This window comes from Eutrigla gurnardus, assembly GCF_963514095.1.
Source record: "Eutrigla gurnardus genome assembly, chromosome: 10".
In the NCBI taxonomy this organism is placed as follows: Eukaryota; Metazoa; Chordata; class Actinopteri; order Perciformes; family Triglidae; genus Eutrigla; species Eutrigla gurnardus.
Genome location: NC_139924.1, coordinates 17,656,350 through 17,678,838, shown reverse-complemented (window position 1 = coordinate 17,678,838; position 22,489 = coordinate 17,656,350). Strand labels below are relative to the sequence as shown.

The 22,489-nt window shown below is 41.5% G+C and overlaps 1 protein-coding gene across 1 annotated transcript; it reads right to left on the bottom strand.

Moving 5' to 3' along the window:
* Nucleotides 1–444: 444 nt before the first annotated feature.
* Nucleotides 445–22,102, bottom strand: brwd1 (bromodomain and WD repeat domain containing 1). The gene is made up of 44 exons (XM_084018616.1): nucleotides 21,866–22,102; nucleotides 21,686–21,744; nucleotides 21,536–21,565; nucleotides 21,273–21,332; nucleotides 20,216–20,366; nucleotides 19,878–19,976; nucleotides 18,066–18,226; nucleotides 17,637–17,858; nucleotides 16,731–16,831; nucleotides 15,907–15,977; nucleotides 15,656–15,756; nucleotides 15,508–15,548; nucleotides 15,276–15,377; nucleotides 13,694–13,847; nucleotides 13,440–13,574; nucleotides 12,854–12,982; nucleotides 12,456–12,604; nucleotides 12,123–12,199; nucleotides 11,668–11,895; nucleotides 11,342–11,525; nucleotides 11,005–11,095; nucleotides 10,603–10,701; nucleotides 10,415–10,485; nucleotides 9,879–10,110; nucleotides 9,554–9,670; nucleotides 9,131–9,238; nucleotides 8,751–8,875; nucleotides 8,217–8,299; nucleotides 7,782–7,893; nucleotides 7,232–7,293; nucleotides 6,962–7,117; nucleotides 6,682–6,802; nucleotides 6,384–6,509; nucleotides 6,158–6,224; nucleotides 5,870–5,920; nucleotides 5,506–5,631; nucleotides 5,248–5,400; nucleotides 4,922–5,082; nucleotides 4,628–4,800; nucleotides 4,191–4,316; nucleotides 3,899–4,057; nucleotides 3,480–3,809; nucleotides 3,129–3,281; nucleotides 445–3,007 (listed from the first exon to the last, which is right to left on the bottom strand). The coding sequence occupies exons 1-44, from the start codon at nucleotides 21,900–21,902 to the stop codon at nucleotides 1,593–1,595; spliced, it is 6,708 nt and encodes a 2,235-aa protein (XP_083874742.1). The 5' UTR covers nucleotides 21,903–22,102; the 3' UTR covers nucleotides 445–1,592.
* Nucleotides 22,103–22,489: the final 387 nt, after the last annotated feature.

The following is a 22,489-nucleotide window of genomic DNA, read 5'->3' as shown; positions in this document are numbered from 1 at the left end:
AAGTAAACAAAGGGTAATCGCTTTTAATTTATTCTAGAGGCTGATAAATAATTGATCAAGAAATCAATTCTTGTCTTCTGGGCTTGTCGCATAACATTTAAAAGAATGTTTGCCGTATCATAACTAATATCATTCAAGTGAATTGATGAACATATTGGAAACTAGCTTACTCCCTCTACACATTCTTCAAAACAGTTAATTTCTTTGAATCTTGACAATACCTTGGATGCAGAAATACAAATATCTTTGTCCTAAATTTGGATGATAATGTGTTGAAATCAAATTACCTCTCTGTAAGCCAGGATTTCTCAAGAACCGGTAATTTATAGCATTGCATTTCTATTTGTATATTAAGTTTGTACCTGCAGAATGCAGAGGCAGATGCAATTATAAATTATTAATTATAATCAAGTCAATTGATAAGATTAAGTCAAACACAGAACACACCTTGAAATGATGTCTTTATTAATATGAGGAATAACTCATTCATTGCACTCCACAACCACATTGCGTTAATAGTTTTCCTGTGAAATCAATTTAATAAAGGTGTAGTATGAAAAAACATTAAGCAAAAATGTCAAACAGGTCATAAAGCGACTGTATTTAGAAACCTCCCCATAAACAAAACTAAACCTTGTGACTGGCAAATGTTTTAAGTCAACTCGGAAAATCAATTTAATACTGAAAGTAGACAACACAGGACAACAAATAAAAATGGTCTTCCCAATATGAGAAATCACAGTATTTTGCAGTAAGTACTTTTGGTAACGTGTACTTGGCAAAAAGGTACCAATTTTTGACATATGGCAAGACAATGAAGTTAAATGTAAAAAAGGAAAGAAAAAAAAAACAAAGAAAGAAAAAAGGAAAAAAAAAAGACAAATTAAATAAACATTTTGCTACTGACTGATGGACAAACCTTTCAGACAATGTAATTTTCAATCACATATTTACATCTATTCACTAGAATACAAACAAAACTAACTTAAAAAAATGAAATGGTATGGGGGAAAGAATTAATTTGTTCATTTGGCTCATATCAACTCAAAATACAGTCAAGCATTAAGTGTGTGGATTTACAAAGGAGTGCTGTAGTCAAAAGTCTGAACATGGATTTGTTTTGTCCCAGTGAATGTGCTTGGACATCTGCCGACCTGGAATTGTTTCTTGTCCTTACCTTAGCTCAAAAAACAACTGCATGTTTGAGACTACAGTAAACTTATTCGACCCCTGAGTTTCTAATGCAAAACTAGTGTATGAAATACCTCATTACAGTGTATCTTAGTGCAAGCCATTAAACAGAGGTATATTAGATAGCACCCAAGCTGATAAGATTCCCCAAAATGGTAACTCTGCTGGCCAAATCACAACAAGCAGTATGGGAGGTGGCTTTTTGCTCTGTATCCTTGTGAAAACCAGCAGTTCAAATGCTTGAATTTGTATTACATCTATAAACATGTTTTTCATAGAAAATATAAATATCCCTGAATGAAACAGATTCACAGCATTTTCTCTCGAGGACTCCAGTGCTACTACCATGACGTGGCAATCAAGTGTCTTTAAAGGTCTCCAGTTAATGTCCATGTGTCCTTTTACTCACTGTCGTGATAACTTACTGTCCGCTTCCCCCGATTACGGGTGTTGACGCGAATCTTCCGCTGTGTTTTGCTCAACTCATCGACGTGTTCCTCCTCTGAGGCAGACCGTTGGCGGCGCTGCCTTAGCTGGCGGCCGGCTGTCCTTTCACTGAGCCCAGGCCGCCGGTGACTTCTCCTCTTTGGGCTGCTGCGGGACCCTGAGCTGGCAAACGAGTTTTCAGAGGCTGAAGACAGATGCTCGCTTGCCGAGTCAGGACTGTTATTGCTACTGCTGTAGCTTTCCTTTCGCTTGCGTTTTGGCTGCCTCGCGTTCTTCTTGCTCCTTGGAAGTCCAACATCTTCCTCCTCCTCCTCCTCCTCGCTGGAATCAGATTTGGAGGTGTCGTCTTCCTCCTTGCTTTTACTTTCCTCTTGTTTGGATTCCCTTTTGGGATGCTTGGAGGAGCCCAACTTCTGGCTTACATTGTTCTTTGACACTGGCTCCTTCTCTCCATCCTCCCCTGCATCTTCAGAGTCTGAGGTGTAAATATACTTTCTGGTGGAAGACAGCTGATTCCTGGCTTCACTAGGTGAAGTTCTGTTCGACTCTCTCGTATTGTACCTGTCTTCCCTAGACGCCGTGGCTGTTTTGTTACCGTTTCGCTGTTTCTTCTGGCTCACAGAAGCAGAGTCTTCCTCAGAGAGGGAGTTGTCGCTGATGTATTTCTTTTTTGGTAGGGCTCGGAGATTCCGCCGTCTATTTGATGCGTTGTCTGAATGATCTGAATCCTCCTCTGATGAGCCAGTGGAGCATTTCCTCCTGGTCTTCCTCTTGGGTTTGTATTCCTGCTCAGAACTCTCCGAAGTGGAGGTGTTGCCACGAGGACGTTTAGATTTTGTCTGGTTTCGTGTTGGCCTCTTGGACTTGGTTTCAACCACAGATTCCTCACTGGAGTGATTGCTTTCTTCTTTGCGTTCTTCATCTTTTTTTAGTCTTTTCTTGCGTGGGCTGGATCTCTTTGGAGAATCACTGAGTTCCTCCGATTCAGCACCATACAGTTCATTAGTTGAGGCAGATTTTTGTTTATCTTGGCTTTTTGACGGTGAAACTTTACACTTTTTCTTCGAGTCCTTGTGGATTGCTTCCTCCACATTTCTTCCATTTTGGTGTGGGTGTTTCTGAGAACTGTGGTCTTTGTCCTCTTCATCTGAGCTGACAGGAAGTTTGTTTCGCATGGTCCGCTTAGTGTCCTCATCATCCTCCTCACTTGTAATCCTCTTTTTCCTGGTGGCTGCTGTGCTTCTAGAGGGTTTCGGAGACACAGAAACTTCAGCTTCTCCAGAACTCTCCTCTGCAGTTTCATCTTGCTCAGAGTTGCTGTCAGACCTGTGCTGTTTTGCACTGTGTCCATTCACACGGGACAAAGTATCTGCAGGGAGGAAAAAAGGAGGGGAAAGATCCAACTGCTTAGAGAAACTTCCATAACAATTCAAAGCAAGTGGCGACGAGAAAGTAAAAAACGAATGATGAGGGATGCAGACATTTCTCACCATCTCCCTTACTTTTAGCAGCTTGTCTTGATGTCCGCTGTTTGCTGGACTTCGAATCACCATTCTGCAGATTCTGGGAGGAGGATGCATCACTGTCATTGCAATCTTCCTCGTCCTTGGAGTCTCCACCAGATTCCTTTGTTGTTTGACAAGCTAGAAAGAGAACCAAGGGCAGAATTTAGTCAATATGTTCTAAAAGACATAAAAGTAATGTGCTTTACATTTCTAAAGCAGTTTTTTTACAGGATCTAAAGAGCATTGTATCTGTACATTTTTCGTGAGTCCAAAAACCGCATTCTGAAATTAAATTTAGGATAGTATGAGCAAGTACTAAGATGAGCATTTGCTTACCACGTCTTGATGGTTTTTCATCAGAATCTGAGCTACTCTGGATCACGGCGGTGCGTTTGCTTGGTCGGACTGTGTGGCGGATGCGGCTGCTGCTCCTTCTTGGCTTCTCCTCCTCCTCCTCCTCCTCCTCCTCGTAGTCCTCATCTGATGCTTTGAGAAGTTTCATTTTATTTACAGCCGCCCTCGCAGTCTTCCTCTTGAGCGACCGGCGAACCCCGATTTCCTCTTCCTTGTCAGAGCCCTGAGAAGTGGCTCTGTCAGTGTCCCGGTGGTGACGTCTCTCGCTGCGAGCCAACCTGCTGCTGTGACCGTTCACCTCTGCCCGGCCCTCTGAAAACAAGCCATGTGGATGAATGTTTAAGATACCGGCTGGTGCTTTGTTGTTTTTTTTAGACAGTTAAGACAGTTGTTGTGTTTACCTGTGCGCTTCCTGTCTGCACCGGCACTGTTTCTGGTCAGCCGTGTGCTCCTGCTGTTCTTACTCCTGCTGGGGTAACGACGACTTGAAGACTGGGAGGACATCTCTCTATCTTCCCCTTCACTGTCCTCCTCCTCATCTTCACTATCACTCTCTGCAACTGGCAACGATAACAATGCACATATACAACTTAAGAATGTCGCGCAGAAATCATTGTTTTTTTCCTCTGCTTCCAATTAAATCCCTTGAATTTGATGCGGCACAATTAAAAACAGGAATACTTGACTACTGACCTTTTTTCCTCCGCTTGGCATGGTTGCTTCTCGTCACTCTTGTCTTCTGTCTGAGTTGATGGTGCCTTGAGGAACCAGGACGTTTCTCCTCCTCCGACTCACTCAGCTCACTCTCACTGTCAGACTCTGAAGAATATTTAAACATGTATTTTATACATTCATTTGGCAGACTCTTTGTCCAAAGCATCCTGCAACAAGTACATTCAAACTCAAAAGGAAGATCATTTGAAATGCAACCCTCCCAAATAATCTGCATGTTTCGAGAACTACATTGCAAGTCTTTATGCCACAGGACTGTGTTAGCAAAGCCTCAATGAGATTACAAGAACCTACCATTAGGCAAAGTCGAGGGATTCCCCTATGTACATTTTGCAGTGGCCCGCCCCCGCAGGTTTAAAAAAGACATCCTTGAGGAAACATTAAAGTCTCTTTTGTACCTGGAGTTGATGAAGCAGCTTTAGAGCCGGAGTCATCGTCTAAGGAGCTGTGACCGGAGTTGCTGCGTCGACTCCTCCTGGCTCTCTCAGGAACAGACACTTTGGCTGAGGTAGATTTGGTCACTGATGTCGACTCCACGTTTTCCTGAGTTTTTACAGCAGCTTTCTTTTGACTTGAGTAAAAGAAGAATGCAACTTTTCATCAAACATGGAACATGAACGGGAAACCCTAAATGTCTTGGCCTGCTCTGATTACTTTCACCTGACGTTTCCTATCAGATTATTGTTACAAACCTTGATGTGGCGTTGGACTGATCCTGCTGCTGCATTTTCTTGCGGAACCGCTGACTGCGGCGGAGCCTATCGCTGCTCTTGATGGCGGTTTTGTACTCTGATATGATTGTTCTGATTTGCTCCTCGAAGAAAGCAGACATCCGCAAGGTCATACTGTAAATCTAAAATGGAACAGAAAAGGTGAGTCAGATGAGCTCAAACACAAAACACAAACGTAAAAAAATAATTATGAGATGAACTCCAACCCCTACATTTATATGATTATCTCCCACACTGAAGAGTAGCTATCCTTTAACTTATTCCACAGGCCATAATACTCCCTTTACCTTGGAGCGTTTATTGGGTGTGTAGGCTTTAGCGTTGGCAAATATCAGCCGCGTGTCTTTGCAAAGCTCTACGGGGTTGTCATAGCGGTCTTCCCACAGGGTCCTTTTCACCGTGTTAAAGTCCATCGGGGTATCAATGATGTCATGGTAGTCCTGGAAAAGCACAAAACAGGATTTAGACTTCATCAACACGCTGGGATGCAATACATGACCTGCTTATGTTACCATATGCCCTTTAGTTTTGCTGTGCAAACTTACTGGATAGTTCTGAGGATCCACAGGCTGTCGGAACGGTTCAGAGTCCTCACACTCAAATATGTAGGTGATCAGATACTTGCACTGCTCCTTCCAGGCGTCTCTGTCAGGCACCACCTCTGCAGAGCGCTGCACATATGGAGGAGAAAGAGGAAATTCGTCAATGCATGCCATCTGCTGCTGTTGAGTCATTAACACTCAATCTTCTGCCAAATTCTACCAAAAATAAGCATATGTTTTGGACTGATGATGTAATACACAGTTTAAACAATCATCATTGATCATTCTTTACTTGGGTTGCTTTGAGAGAACGTCGAAGACCTTTGTAAGAAACCTTGTATGTTATATTTTCTATGGATCTACATACCTGACGCAGTCTGTGTCCAGAGGATGTTCCTGGTGCTTCTGTATCCTCTTCCTATAGGCAGTAATCACATTTCGGTGAAATGACAATGATTATTAACCAGATTATAATAACTTGTTCAAATGGAAAGGTGACCATAGATACATTTCTAAAAGAAAAACACACAACTACTTAACAATTAACTCTTTCCTCTATCTCCACACATTTACAAGTTAAACTAATACATAGTAATTTACAGTAGTGCATTAGATATCAAACATAATACTATAGCAGTTTAAAAATCAGATTTACCTCATCATCATCATCCATTTCCTCAACAGCATTGTAAATCTCCATGATATCTGTGCAGCTGGGATTACTGGAAGTGTAGACAAATGTGTTACAAAAGTGTGCAAGACAACTTATTTGAATGATACTGTGCCTTAAATTTGGCGTTTTCTGGTAGAAGACAGATCTTCACATGATCTAGCCTACATTATCTTTTGGGGGAAAAAAGGACGACAAAGGGTAAACGTACTTGACAAATTTCTGGAGGACATTTGTGATCATCTTTGCAGAGTGGGCAATCTTGCTCCTTGGCTCATTAAAAGTGCGTGCGTTGTGTGCAATATACCGGGCATCCCAAATTAATGCTGAGAGGTGCCTGCAGACGTGAGCAGAAAACAGTACAACACGTCAATTCATTGAATTTCAACAGCTGGAGACATTTTATGGAGAGAGCTGGGTTAAGAGTTGAGCGTGCAAATACTTTCATGCCTTTTTTCTGACCTGAAATGATCAGATAGGTGGAAGGAGGAAAGATTGGTAGGACTGACCTGTAAAATCTGTTCATGAGTCGCAGTCTGATGGTGCCAAGATCAGTGGGATAGGCAATCACAGTGCAGTAGGTGGGGTACTGGACTAAGTCCACAGGACCAGAGAAGGGAGCTGCAATCTCTGTAGCATGAACACATGGGTTAGTGTGACTGGGAAGAAATCATTTCAGTTAAAAGAAACCTAAAGATGCGCCGATGTGCGTGAATTGGGACCAGACATGTGAAAGAGGGAGTGCGTGGTTGAGAGCAAACAACAGAGAGACAGTTTATGCGTACACACCAACAGTGATGAGCTGGTCGATGCCACCGGCGATGCGCTCACACTCGGCGTCCCTGCTCCTCTCGCCCCACTCCCCAGGCAGAGGCTTGTACATCAGTTCATTCATCTCATCTGCAGTCACAGGGATACTACCTCCTTCTGTCTCTGGCTGCTGGGCTGCACAGCAGAGACAAACTTGTTCAATATGCATTGAAACCACATAAACCCTACTTTGTGAACAGACATCAATGTTTTGTTTATGGCATCAAGCTGGTAAAAAGTTTTAATTACCATCATCTGGGATAGGTTCCACATCCCAAGGACTCAGTTTCTCCGTCTCCCCATTGTCCCATCTGGTGAGAACACACAAATAAAAGTGTTGCTGCCAAAGTCAATTATCACACTTTCAACAACACCGAGTGCAGATTAATATGCTACGGTCATTAAAAAGATGTTTGTTTCATTTCAATTAAAAAAGACCTATGTTACGCTGTCCTACACACAACAATGTCATGCCTCGTAATAACCACTAGGGGGACAGAAAGTACTCCTCGACTGACCACATGGCTCTACGGTTGACTGTAAATGTAGATCTAAATATACAAACAAAATACAATTATGTAACATCTTAAGTAAAATACAGTTTTGGGAAAGAAATCCATTGTATTTTCTCCTCGTTTTCATCTTAACGGTCTTGAGAGGCAAACAATCCATATGTGTCTGCGACAAACTTCACTCACTAATGTCTCGCAAAACTTGTCCAAGCTTTGCTTCAACATAGTGAACAGGTGAACCACCATCGTATCTCCAGCTACCCTCTCATGAACGTGTGTTTTCCCACCTGACTTTGAAGCACTGGAAGAGGCTGTCGGGGTATTCAGGCTGGTAAGGCTCCTGACAGACGACGGTCCCAAACCACCAGGCATCGTCTATCACCGAACGGAACCGGTCGTCTGCACAGGAGAAGATGTTAACCGATTTAGGAGGAGGAGGCAATATCCACAGCATCCACGTAGTCTAAGAGGCTCCATCATTTGAAACAGGATGTATGCTTAAATGCTTTAGTATAGCCACTGAGAAGCAGCAACGCAGAAATAAAGACTTAATCCTCAGTGGATTTATGCTCCCCACAAGATTACATATCATTTTGAAATGTTGACAAAGTCATTAAAGGAAGCACCTATCTTCTGCATTTAAAATGGACGAAACAGACGCACAGATGATGCCACTTGGCCTTAAAAAGACTCAACATTGCAAACGAGGAGCACAAACTTACGTGGTTGCCAGTTTCTACGGAGCGCCTCGTCATAACTTTGCCTCAACACAAGGAAATCTATCACATCTGGCATGTCATGATACCTGAAGAGAGAAATATGTGTTACTTTAATGCAGAAGTTCAATACACCAGGGGTTCTCAGTGGTTTTTTCAGTCAAGGACCTCTTACAAGGTTGAAAAAATACTGAGACCCCCATCATGTGTGTCCCTTGGAATAATTTGACATAGCCCATTTCTAAAATTACTTTAGCTGTATTCGCACAGCATTACCTTGGGACCTCTAGTCATTTGTAATGAGGTCCCCTGGTAATATTAGTCCCATGCTTTAGTTATGTGAAAGAACACCAGAGAAATGTATTAGAAATATATTAATAACATATTTACAGATTGTGATATATAGATTATAGATGTGTGTGCGAGAGAGATACAGAGATAGAGAAAGAGACAGATAGTTTTTCCATAAAAATAAACTATAGTATCAAAAATTAAGCCAAAACAGATTTTTTTTAAGCAGAGAGAAACTGAGCTGCTTACTTGACAGAAAACGACTTGTCTGATATTTTGCCAGTGCCGTGGTCAATAAGAGTCAGCTTCAGGCAGCAAAGTGTTGGAGGGCAGACTTCATACTTAATCCCGGTGATCTTCACAAACTCTTGGTCCTGAAAATACACAGCAGGATTTGCATTTAATTCGCATTTTGATTCAACACATGTGAAAAACAAACAAAATAATGGGTACAATCTAAATGGATAAAATAGCCTACATTTAAATAAAAAAACAAACATTTTTATTCATTCTTACTATTTTGCACATTTCATTGTTTTTCATGAGAGAAGATTTTGTACATTATTTTCTTTTCATTAAATTGTTCCTCGACGAAGCACATTTTAATATATTATTTGTCTTAGTCTTACCCGTAGAACCATTTTCTTCCAGGGCTGTTTGTCCAAGTTGATGGGGTACAGTTCAGTCCGGTTCACTGCATCAACATAGGCCTCGTGCCCCTGCCGAAAGTAGATCACCTGACAGACACCAAGAGATTCAGAGCTTAGACCGTAACATTTCTACATGATGAGAACCAGGATGGTGATCATGACGCCCTGTTATACCACTAGAAGATTTGCCAACAGTCATTAGACACATATATATTGTGGTTGTATACTTAAGAACAATCTGTAATGACAATATTTCTAACAGCTAAATTAATTATTCCCCCAATCGCCATTTTGTTAGATTGACATTTTCTTTGCTTCTGCTAAATATGACCTAACAAAAGAAAAAGTTTTCTTATGGACCTGTAAATAACCTCTCTTAATGTCTATGTCTAATGTATATACCTCATCGCCCATTTGGGGAACAAAAGGAGACTTCCGTGGAATGACATCAGTGATCCATGGTGAGGGTCTGAACTCATTGGACACTTCCCTGTTGATGGATGGTCTGACCTTCGGACGCTGGTTGAAGCATCAAGAAGTGAAACATTAAGGGAGTAAATATGAACCCGTTTTATCATATTTGAGACAAAATTCACCATTAGATTTCCTCCCTGACAGAAGCAGTCTCAGCAATATTCAACCAGTTAAGACTCAAACAGTGAAAGATCAGGATTAGATAGGGAACTGCGTATACTGTATGCACTGTGTTTATAACTTAATAACTCACCCTGGGTGACTTGAACTTTGCTTTCTTGGACTTCTCTTTGCTTTTCTTGTCAACTTTTTCCTCCTCGTCACTCTGCTGCTGCTGCTTCTCCTCTTCTTCCTCGTTCTCCTCTTCCTCCTCTTCAGAGCTACTGAGTCTGCGCTGCACTCGTTTCCGTGACGGCAAAGGGGTAGAGGGCTGCAGGTTGATACCAGCATCCGCCGTCCAGTCTGAGTACTCGCTGGACGAGTGGCTGCCCAATCAAAAGCAGTTATTATTAGAAGTTCAGTTACATATATGAAAAACAGGCAAGACAAGAACTTAGTTAAATTATTTGTTTTAACCTGCTTGGGGTACCAGATGGGTGGGGATTGCCACCTAAGACAACACAAAGGAGTGATATAAAGGTTTTAAAATGAAAGCCAATACCTTTCCATCTGTCATCATTTTTGTGATTCAGGGAAAACGCTTTTATCTGGCACTCTAAACAAGTTCAAACAAATTCTAAATATGACTTCCCAATACAGTATGTGACCATTGTCTATAAAACTTTATACCTTGAGCTGTCACTATTCCACTCTTCTTCATCATTGGAGGAATCCATTTCACTGCCATCCAATTCATTTTCCTGAACAGATTAAAAATAAACGGGTAATTGTTTCAAATCCACACAAAAAAAGGGGGCCACTGGTGCTTGTGAATGACGCTTTTACTAAAGTCAAAAGGTGAGCGGAGATGGTGATACCTCGCTGTTTCCCTCCGAGCTTGCAGTCTCCTCTCCCTCTTCACAGGAAAAGTCGATTAATCCTCGCTTCCCAGTGGGAGGCTCATCGTCTGAATCATCCTGAGGGGACAGATAGGACTGACTCAACACCAGAGCAAAGATGTGTACAGAAATAGTTGTGAATAGAGATAAATAAATATGTCATATGTAATCCTACAGAAGTATAGTGAATATCATTTTAATCCACACATTACATATAATATTTTTTACATCATCCAACACCTTGAATGAATGTGCCGTTACATGAAAATTTCAGTACGTGCGGTCCCATGATTTTATATATAAAATAAGGGTAAACAAAATGTTTTTCAAAAGCCACCTTTAAGACTTTCTACATTGGAGGCAAATGAGAAAGAAACCTACTCGACAGCTGCTGTAGATAATGCGTCTCTTCTTTGCATTGTATAGAACCGCCTCCTCATCTCCTCTGGCTGCTCGAATGTCCTCCTGGATCCTGAAAAACAATTTCCAAGATGTATGTCGATCACTCCCTGGTGCTTGATAGGTACAGTAAGACATACGTTTTTTAACATGAATGTGTAAAATTAGTTCTGTTGGATATTATTTAAATATGGATGTGATCTAAGAAGGAGTTAGACCCATTTCCACTTAGAAATATAAACTAATCTAAAACACCACAATGAGGACAGACATTTGTCTCCAGTGTGGATGGTAAAGCTAATATTGCCATCTCGGGTACCTAGAACTGCTGGGTGCCATCTCGGGCACTACCACCCTGCGTCTCCATGCCTGCAGATCTCTCTCTGTGGCCATCTGGCTGCGAGGAGCATTCTGGTGCATCTGTCGGACACCCTCCACCTGTCCGCTGCGGCGCAGACCCACATTAGGGGGTGACTGCACATCTGCTCGATCATTCACAGACACTGCAATGAAGGAGAAAAAAATAACACACCATCACTAAATGAATGTGATGCTTTCAAAAGAATCACACAGCTGGCCCCGAACAGCTCACTGGATCAATACGCAATCTACATAATCCAACCAAACACTGTGGTGTATTGATACCTCTACGTGGTGTACTTGGTGCCGGTGCCAGGGTTGGGCCGTGTGCCTCAGCTTGCCCTTCTGGTCCTGGTCCATCCCCCAGCGCTGTCTCTGTCCCGGGCTGGCTCTGTCTATCTTGTTGCTGCTGGAGATTTCTAATGGCCTCGTCCAAAAGGTTGCGTCTTATAGCACCCTCATCGTGCTCGGCAGTCTGCTGGCTGATCACCTGCTCCACAACCTCTCCATCACCTGAAGATGCAATCCAACAGGGAGACCATTAATGCTTGGGATGGTAGCCGAGGCTCACAAGCAGGCACTTGTCAAGACATGAAATATGGTTCAGATGTTCTTAAATCTAGTTGGCTGACAAACACGTGAAATGGATTTGTAATGAATACATCAAAATGTACATTTTCCTCTGTGAACTAGCTAATTATGGTCAAATTAGGCCCGTGTGTGGCTGGTTCCATTCTTACTGGTGGCTACGTATCCCAGCTGAGGAACCAGGTGTTCAGCAGCAATGTTCTCCCGCCCTGGGACAAGACGTTGGTACCTGAATATCAAGTAAAGACATTTTTTTTTTTTTACGTTTTGACATTGCATGCATTATAGTACAGCTGTCTGAACGTTACTAGCTTTAAGTGAAACAAACATTAACTGCACTACCCTTCTTAGTATGGTTTTCATTTTCAGTATGGCCTATGGCATCACAAACTTGCATGGAACAAAGATTCAAACATCTGAGCCCGTAGGAAATGACTGAAGACTGTACAACTGCTGTATAACTGAAAGAACATCCTCATGTCTACCTTGGTGGATGGGGATTTCCATCCACATCCACTAAGAAGGGTGGGGGCATGAGATGGGGTGCCTGCTGTGTCTGTTCATCCAGCACAAAGCCGTTGGTGTCCCGGATCAGTGGTCGGTAGTCTGTATGGAAGAAAACCTGGTCTGGAAGCTGTGTGGAGACCAAGAGGAAGAGGAAGTTTAAGATACGACTTCTCCTTTAAAGCTTTAGTTCTATTCATGTGATATGGGATTATTCAGACAGAACTGTTGAAACTCATGGGCTCAAACAAGTTTTTAACCTGGTAAATGCTGTAGTGCGTATTTATCACGTAGATACAAGTAGGCCTTAAAATGGCATTTCATCTGGCTACAATGATGAATTATTTGCGTCGATATTAAAGAGGAGATTTATCCCTGCCTTCTCATACGGCTTCGAACTGCCAAAGCCAAAGATGAGCAGATGGCCATGGGAGTCTGTGCAGGCAAAACGATGGCCATCGGGGGTGAATTTGCAGTCGAAAACGGCTCCGTGACCCTGGCCCTCAATCTGGAAGGGAAACACAAAATCACTTCAGGTACAGAAACTCGTTAATGAGGGAGAGACAAGGTTTGCTGCATGATTCTTTTTTTCTTTTCAGATCCCGCAGGACCTTATTATTTTTATTTTTTTTAAATCACCTTCTTCCTCCTCTTACCCACTTTGTGCAGGCGGAATTAAAAAAGCACAATAATTAGGCAGTCAGACTCCTTGAAGACCACCGAAATAGACAGAAGCAAGACAGTTACAGGACGGAAAGGCAAACTGTACGACACCAAGGTAAACTGATGACAAATAAATACTTAACTAAGTCTGTTTTGTCACCGTGTGTCTTGTTGCCGTCTTTGTCATGTTGTGTAATGGTGCTTCTCTCAAAATGTGTACCGTTTGTTCACCGTGTAGTAGAACGGTTGTGTTTACAATCATGTAAAATGCCATGTTCTGATAGTGCTCAGTGGCAGTGTACCATGTTGAAGTAGTGTTGTGTGTTTGTCCCTCGCAGAAGATCCCATATGAAGACGTTCCCATCATGGCCGGCAGACAGGATGATCCTGGGGTCAAAAGGGTGCGGCTCCAGGACAAACACCTCAGCCTCATGGCCCTGAAAACAATGTCCTGAAAGTTACTCTCCAGTTTTAAAATGTGTCCATTTGTGGAGGGTAAATCAGGTGGCTGTGATATCCACTTTGCTCAGACGAACACAAGATTGTGAACAATTACTTTAAGGATATGTAGCAGCTGTCCTGTGTAGGAGTTCCACACTTTGAGGAGATGGTTGTTAACAGCCGTGATGACTGTATTATCATGGCGATCCCACGCTACCATGGTGACTTTGGGTTTGAAGTAGCTTTCCTCTTCGCTCATTGGTTCAACACTAAGAGAGAAAACCCATCAAATTAGAAAACGCATATATCACATGTTGCACCTCTCAAAGTATATCATCTTCTAATAGTGGCTAAACTCTTGCTGTTTGGCACACGGAAGCTACTTAACGTCCTCCTCGTTCCACCTCCTCCATATATGCATGTATATACGTATAATTTTTGTCATGTGGTTTGTCTATACTGTACTGAGCAACGTTGCTCAGTTCCACTGTTAAAAGGGTTTGTTTTGGAGTTTTTCCTTATTCAAAGCCAGGGTTGCATAAGGAAACAATAGCTTTGAATAAAGAAACACTATAATAACAATAATAGTGTTTCCTTATTCAACGCCAGAGGCTGTCGTAAAAAAAATAAACCTTTGCCAACCTAACACACAGTATCAAATTGAATGCCTGTACTGAAAATGTTGCGAAAACATAGCCATGGAAAACACTACTTTGTCAAATTGCATTTGCAAACAATGAGGGCAGCTGAGAATATCAGTAGACTGACTGATATCTATATTTCAGTGATGTGCTGTATTGGCAGATACACATTCTGTATGACAGAGTGCAAAGCAATGAAATGTTTGTAGTTATTGCAAGTTTGACACCGAACAAACTGTCCAAGGAAAATGCTTGAAAGCTTTAGAAAGCTACAATGCAGCGCCCCAACTTTGACTATGTGATTTTGTCCATAATGCATGATTGTCTAATGGTGAACATGGAGTGCAAACGAAATGTCTAAACTTTTCCTTTTGTTACTCCCCCAGTAGTATCACCCTCCTCAGATTAAATGTACTGTAGAAAGTTTTGTGTTTTAGCAGACAGATGACACCGCCACTGCACCAAGGTCAACAACTTCTTCTCAGACAAAATAAATGAATGCCAGGGTACTTAATTCTTATAATATTAAAAAGACAATTTGGACAGGAGATTCATTTATTTGTAGAATACAAAATTGGTAAAGAATTGTTATGTTTTTACAAACTCTTTACACCAACTGGCAAAGGTTTTCAGTAATCAGAAACCAGAAATAATGATTTTGCACGTAAAAATGTCAGTCCTTAGACTTAAGAAATGTTAGGTCTTTACAATCTCTTGACAATTGCTTTGTAAACAGGTGAGATGTCTGTGCTAAGACTTACAAAATAAAGTCTGACAACTGAACAGATCAATCATTAAGCACCTGGTTTACTTGCACATGCTCCGACAGCTCTTTGAGGCAGCCAACGGAGCAAAACAGTGGGCTTAAATTAGGCAAATCTTCAACAAACTTTTTAAAGCAAATGAGAATCTTGCATATCCCTTTGCTCATGCAGTGGACAGCCTTGCCTCACTATTTCTCTCTCACTTGAGAGAAAATCAAATACTGGAGGACCCATCACAAGGAATCGACACAAAGAATCCACACTGGTGTACAACAGCAAAGTGCCTCCTTACCCTGGAAGAGTGGCAGACATGTTGAGTAGGATGCACCTCCACTGCTGCCGCAGATGGAGCTTCCAGATTCGTGCTGTTCCATCACGACTTCCACTCACAAACCTGAGACAGGAGAGGATCAGACACCTTGCATTGTTAATTCACACACTGTTACATTTAATTCACTATAGCTTAAAAAAAACACACACAAAAAAACAACCAATGGTGAGTAAGTACAATGACTCTACTGTACCTTTCACCTGAGTGGCAAAATTGAATGCTATCAACTTTGTCCTGAACAGAGAGCAGAAATACAGAGAGTAGACATTAGTAATTGTGTAATTTAATTGTTGAATGTTCTTCTCTTTGTATGCAACATGCACATCAATTTGACTTCTCACCGTGTGCTCATGGAGCTCTGATATCTTTTCTGGACTTCCACCTCCCAAGTAATATATTCTGATGACGTCATCAGTACTTCCTGTTGCTAAGAACATCCCACCTGAAAAATAGGCCAACTTTTAATTCTGTTTGAAATATATGCTAGTTAGATGATAATGCTCAAACACACGAAGCGGCACATATACAGGGTTGTTCAACAAAAACAGTATTATCATTCAACCTAACAGCAGCACCTAAAATGACTAATTACCTGGACTGAATGAGGAACACACGGTCTGAACTCCAGGTCTCGGTCGCTCTGTAAATTTGTGCGGCCGATCACTTGAAGGACAGAAGAGAAAATGTTAATGGACGAGTGACGATATTTTAGTCACACACAAAAGTTCATCACAAAATTCAGTTTAAAAAAAAAATATTTGGTTGCAGGGGACATTTAAACAATTAAATAAATCGTCTTGACCATTTGCAACACAGTTTAATTAATATACAGTAGTACTGGTCCTGTCCTTTACATCTATGTTTACTTCTTCTGTTCTTCAACAAAAAAAGTCAATGAAAGTTTCATCTAATCTAACCTGCATTTCAACTTCAGGACGAGAGATGTGACAACAGGTAAGATGCCAGTCTCACATTCCTTTGTCTGGTCGGACATAAAGTATTTTACTCCTTACTCCTATTAAGTTCAAGTACACTTTCAAGTAGTTTCATTTGTTTATTAACTTACATGGTTGCTTGTGATACAACTACACGCTTGCACATCAAAGTAAAAGCAGGCTCTTTGAATGCTTTGAATGCCCTGAATTACCAATATAGGACCCAGTGTTGGGACGTAAAAAGACCGTCATCCTGGTTTGATTGAGCATTTCCTGATTTCCATGAAAAGAACTGCCGTATCCAATTAACATTTACATAAAGCAACATAACAACTGTAAACGGTTAACCATGTTAAACTGGTTAAACCTTTAAAAAATTATATTTCTTCATAAGTGACCACATGTAACCCATTTTAAAGTACAATAAGAGAATATATTAGTGAATGCCACCATTTCAAAACCCATTTAAAGCAGCACTCACCTAAAGTTGATGTTGTTGACATCCCACTGCCAGAAGCAGACAGTGGCATCAGTTCCAGTGGACAGCATATAACGCTTTGAGCCCTTGGCAAATGGTGAGAACTGAAAACAATACATTTGCAGTTCAGGTATCTGAATTACTCAAAATATATTAAAATCAAGACATGGATTCTAGATGGAGGGTTAAATATACACAACACCCCTGTCTCCTCACCCCTTAGTGTACCAGTGACAACCAGACCAGAGAGTCAACAATGTTAACAGTAACAAATGTTTCCATCCAACCAGCATCATGTGCATACTGCAAAAATGTTTCAACACTTCGCTGAGGCAAGTTGCCATAGCGATAAAGAGAAGATGCAACGAAAGGCTGATGGAAACATATTTTTTGCATAAAACAAGACTTTGCCAGGCCTGGTACCACCTTCTCTTCTTGTTCAAAAACATATATGGACACCCAATCCTTTAACCCCATTACAAAAGTATGGTACGATATATAAAATGAATGAATTAAAATAAGTTCAATCATAAGTGGAAGCAGAAAGAGATGCATACTACACACTGTAGAGCAGGAGCTGCTGGAAATTCACAACTCACTTTAATTTTGCGTTTTTTTCCTTTCTTCTTTTTTTGCAAATTTTAATGTGAACATGCCGATCTCCACCCCAGAAATAGTTAAGTAATACATAATGAGGTTCCAAAGAATAAAAACCTCACAATGGACTCATGGGAGCCTGTATGGGTGCAAATACTCAAAATATAAGAAAGGAATTTTTGAATCTTGCTCTGTTGCTTTGATAGCAACCAACATCATCAACTCCAAATTCAATTCAATTGATGATAAATAACCGTTTTTTACAGAAAACGTAACCTTAAAACACAGGACAGTCCCGAGTGATCCATTTACCTGTAGGGAGGTAATGGATCCACTGTGCCCCTGGAGCACAGCCACGGGGGCACAGGTACGAAGGCACCACACACGGATGGTCTTGTCACAGCTTCCTGCGGCAATTAATGTGTTCTCATAATTAACCGCCAGGTCTGTGATCTCTGCAGAGTGTCCTCGCAATGTTGAATGAAGCCTTCCATCAAACGAAGACCAAATCTTCACCAAACAGTCATCTGAGCCCTGGGAAAGAAGAATACAAACGTCTACCTTACAATAGATAAAAAGATGACGGCCTAGCATTGAGGACTATGTGATTATATTGGCAACTTAGCGTCTATTCATTTGACACACACTAACAGTAAATACAATTCTGTGTTTTCTCTGATATTACCACACAAATAGGTTTTTTTTCATTTTGAGTAGGGGATGTTTAAAGTTCCATCTTACTGTGAAGATCCTGAGACCCGTGCGATCAAATGCAATACAGTATACTGCAGACAGATGCCCCAGGATCCGCCTGTGCAGCCGCATGTGCTCATAGTTGCTGACAGGATTGACGGAGTTGAAGTGCTGCACTCCCGTCAGCTCTCTCCCTCGATGGACCTTCACTGTTGATGGTAAGTTGCCAATCATCAGAATATAGTGATGACTTTACAGGGCCGAAACAAGACTGGCATCCACACGAATACAGTGGGTGTGCAATAAATTGACTCTGATATGATCAGGAGCAGAGAGGCATTATCATCACGGGATGAGATTAAATACATGGAAAAATACAAGAGTTGTTTTTTTAAGCTTAACTGAGCATGTAAATGCATCACCTTCCTATAAAGTTTATGCCTGTGCAGAACCAAATACAGTTGGGTTTTAGTTTAGCTTTCTCACTGACTTGCTTTTATCTCTCTTTTTATACTGACTGTCTGTTGGTTACATACATTTGATTTAAAGGCCAACCACATGAAACAAACTTGCCATTCCCATCTCTTCACAACTACTGATCAATCAAAGCTCAGTGCGCGGATGGTTAGAAATTATTACAGAAATATGAAGAATTGTGAAAATGTGTTTTTTTAGGTGTGTTCTTATGGTGTGTGACAAAGTTTTAGCCTTTCGCTGGGTCACACTGGATGCGGAAGCACCGCGAACTGCTGTGTTATGTCAATAGTTGCATCATTCAAAAAACACAACTCAATAATAAAGTACATCCATCCATCGTCTACCGCTTATCCTGTGTTCAGGGTCGCTGGAGCCGATCCCAGCTATCATTGGGTGAAGGCAGGGTACACCCTGGACAGGTCGCCAGTCTTAATAAAGTAGATGGATTTTGAAATTTGTTCAAGTTGGAGGTGGACCAGGGGAATTGAAACTCCCCACAAGAGAACAGCAGACAGGAGGGAGGAAAGCTAAAAATGTTTATATTGTTTATAGTAGATGATCAATGTGTTTTCTTGCCAGATCCGCTCAATGCACACAGAAAGTAGACCAGCATATATTACAAACTTAGTTAATAAAATATGCCTCTTTTCTGTCAGAACATTAGTCATATGCTGCAAACGCTGAACCTATTATGTAAATGCTCTCATAGATTAATGAAAATAAACCTGGGTTGATTTGTAGAGTTGATGCTCAAAATTACGTTGTTTTAATCTTTTCATATGGCTCATTTGTAGTATGCGTCTTTGGAAGGTGGCAAAAGTAACCAAAAGTTGAGTACCTTCAACAATATTAGTTTAAATAAACATAACAATCCAAAAGGCTCACATGAGTAAAGACCGGTTTTAAATACAAAACACTGAAGCAAACAGGCGTAACAGGAATCTTTGTAGTAGCTAAATCCTTCAGCAATATGAAACAATACAAACTCCTTGCAAAACCTCTAGATGAAAAGATGAGTTACGATCCATAAGTTGTCATATTGATAACAACTAGCGCTATGAAGTAACGGGCTGCATCAAAGTGACCATTCTGGCTAAGTCAGGACAGCGCATCAAACTGTCATTTGACAGCAGCCTAACAAAATACCTTCTACTAAAACTTGGCGTCGAAGAAGTTCAGAGTTTCAGAATTTCATCATGACTCGTCAGCACACACATAACACGCAGGAATAGTGGGAAGAGGCATTTAAAAAAAAAAAAAGAGGAAAAAACATTGCCTAGCAATTCCATGCCAGGAACATGTACCAATTCCCACCATATTCATCTGTCCATTTACATTTTTTAAAAACACACACCAGAGAATATTGAGTGAGGTCAGACCTACCTAGGGGTGGAGGTTTCTTGCAGTTGAAAGGCCTCTCTGGTGGTCTGCCCCGGTGAAGGGCTGCATATGATGAAGCATTAAACCGCACATTGTCGCAGCCTGAAAAACAACAAGAACAACAAATAGTTCACAGAATTTTTCAGCCGATTACCAGCTGCATGCGAGAAGAAGACAGTATCAGTTGCGACTGCAGAAAACGAAACAAAAAACTATTCAAATCTTTACATTACATAAAAACTATTAGATTACAAGATGTGTGGAATGGTCACTACATAGAGAGTATGGAGAACAAGGCTCATTATATCTATCACTTAAGAGGCACCGTGAGGATTGTGTACCTTTTGCGGTCCTAAGCATTGACTGCTTTCCAGACCCCAGGAGAGAGTGTACACCCGGGACACACGATGGCACCTCTTTGTCAAGAATTGGTCCAATCTGCTTACATATCTGTAGCAAATGGTCTGGTGCAATATGTCTGTTGGCTGCGACCTGACGGGGTAAACAAAGGGTAGTGACTTGACACTGAATACAGATCGACGCTGAAACGTTTGGTCAAATAAACAGCAATTTGAATTATCAATTAGGAGACTAAAATGCCAAACAACCTTCTCAAATGTAAGGGTTTGTTGCCCTCTTGTACATTCATGCGAAGGACGTTTCACTGCTTTCAGAATTATTAATAAACCAATTTATCAATAGTTAGTTGTTAGTTCCATAATGCAGATGATTTTTGTAGGATTTTATGTGATTTGGGTTGTAGTCTGGTAAAGTTTGTTCCAAGAAAAACTAGCAACCAAGGAAGCAAGTCAGTTATGTTGAATATCTTGATCTGAGACTTCAGTAGAAAAGGTAAGACCGTCTATATTTATAACAGCGTGGTCTTCGGCTGCGTGTAATTATCCAGACACTGCAGAATTGTCAGAATACACGTCTGACAGGGTAGTTTTCATGTGCTTCTCAACTCATACACCGAGGGGCGTGGCTTCTTATGCAAAACTTTCTCTTTTTAAGGACCAATCACAGTGCGGGTCACATGCTAAATAACGCAGAGACAGCGCGTCTCGGTCTGTGATTGGCCGGTGGGGCAGTCGCGACGTAGCGAGGAGCCGAACTACCCACCCTTTCTGCAGTACAACAGTCGGGGCTAAATAATATTAAACCCTCCACACAAATACAGTTTTCCGAGCTAACAAACCATACAGTCTCACGCATTAAGTAAATGGGAAACGACTTGTAACCCCGTCGGCCGCCCAACTCAAGAACAGTAGTCTAAAGGGGAGGGGGGGAGAACAAAGACCGTAAACAAGAATAGAGCATGGACACGGAGCCCCCTGTCACAAGACAAAAACAACCACCGACAATGAACGTAACGACAGACGTTAAATTAAATCTCACCACATCTTCATATGTTCTCGGGTGCTCGTTTCCCAGCCAGTCCAATCTCCCGGGTAGTAGCTGTCGAAAACAGACGTTTGGTAAAAGCGGAGTCACCACACAAAAAAACAGGTACACGTTGAGCTAGTAGGGGGGGGGGGGGGGGAGCCGGTGATGTCAAACAGAAGTATTAAAAAAGTAGACCGAGTGAGACAAGTTGTATGCACAGACTCGGTTAGCAGCTAGCTGTTAAGAAACAGCAGAGGCAGCGGGGGGATACACACCTGATATTCCTGTAGTTCGCTCGTCAGGACCTGCAGTGGATTAAAAAGAGGCCGTACAGATTAGATTGCTCTCCATCAACTCTCATCACAAAACTAGCTAGTCAACTATGTTTGAAAATACTACACACTGTGCTAGTGAAAGCAGCTCACCTCCGCCGCTCTCCGACACGGACCCGTTGTCAGAAAACGAGAAATCAAGTAATACAGCTCTGAAATTGGACAGCGAGGAAATCAACCATGAGAAAAGCATTTACGGTATGAATTAGCACTGAGCAATATCGTAGTAAAATTAAGCTATCGTTGGTTTTTGGGTTCACTTCTGCGGCTTACCCGACTCAAGGAGCGAAATGTTCCGATTTTTGGCCATTGAGTCGGCCGTGATTTTTGGAGAGGTGAAACAAATTTTTAGGCTAACTTTATGACTCACGGAGAATATGATATATTTATTTAATTTCGGTTACACGGCTCTGACCCCCCTCCACGGTTGCTCCCGCTTTCTATTCAGCCTGTTTGCAGTCGCCATTGGAAGGATGAGGCCCCAGCGATACGACTTACTTCCGCCACAGCGGAGGAACACAGGAAAAGGGGGGTGGGGGAGGAGCACGTTCAACAAAAGACTAAAGTGTACGTTCGTTCGTTGGTGCGCAACGATTGCGTTATTTTACGGGATTCGAGCATTGATACTATTTCCGAATCAACGTTTAAAAAATAAAATCATTTATATTTTAAATTACACACGTAGCGCAGTAGTCAAACGGCCGCCCCCCCCCCCCCCTTTTTTTCTTTTTTTTGTCCAAGGTCGTGAGTTCTACACATGACGTCATAAGTAATGGTTGCCAATTTGCTTTTCCAATCTCTTGATTTATGCATTTGCTTTTTTTCTCTTTCATTTATTTTCATATATTTCTTTTTTTGTAAGTCAGAATTATTTGAGTTAAATTCTTGGTAAAGGTT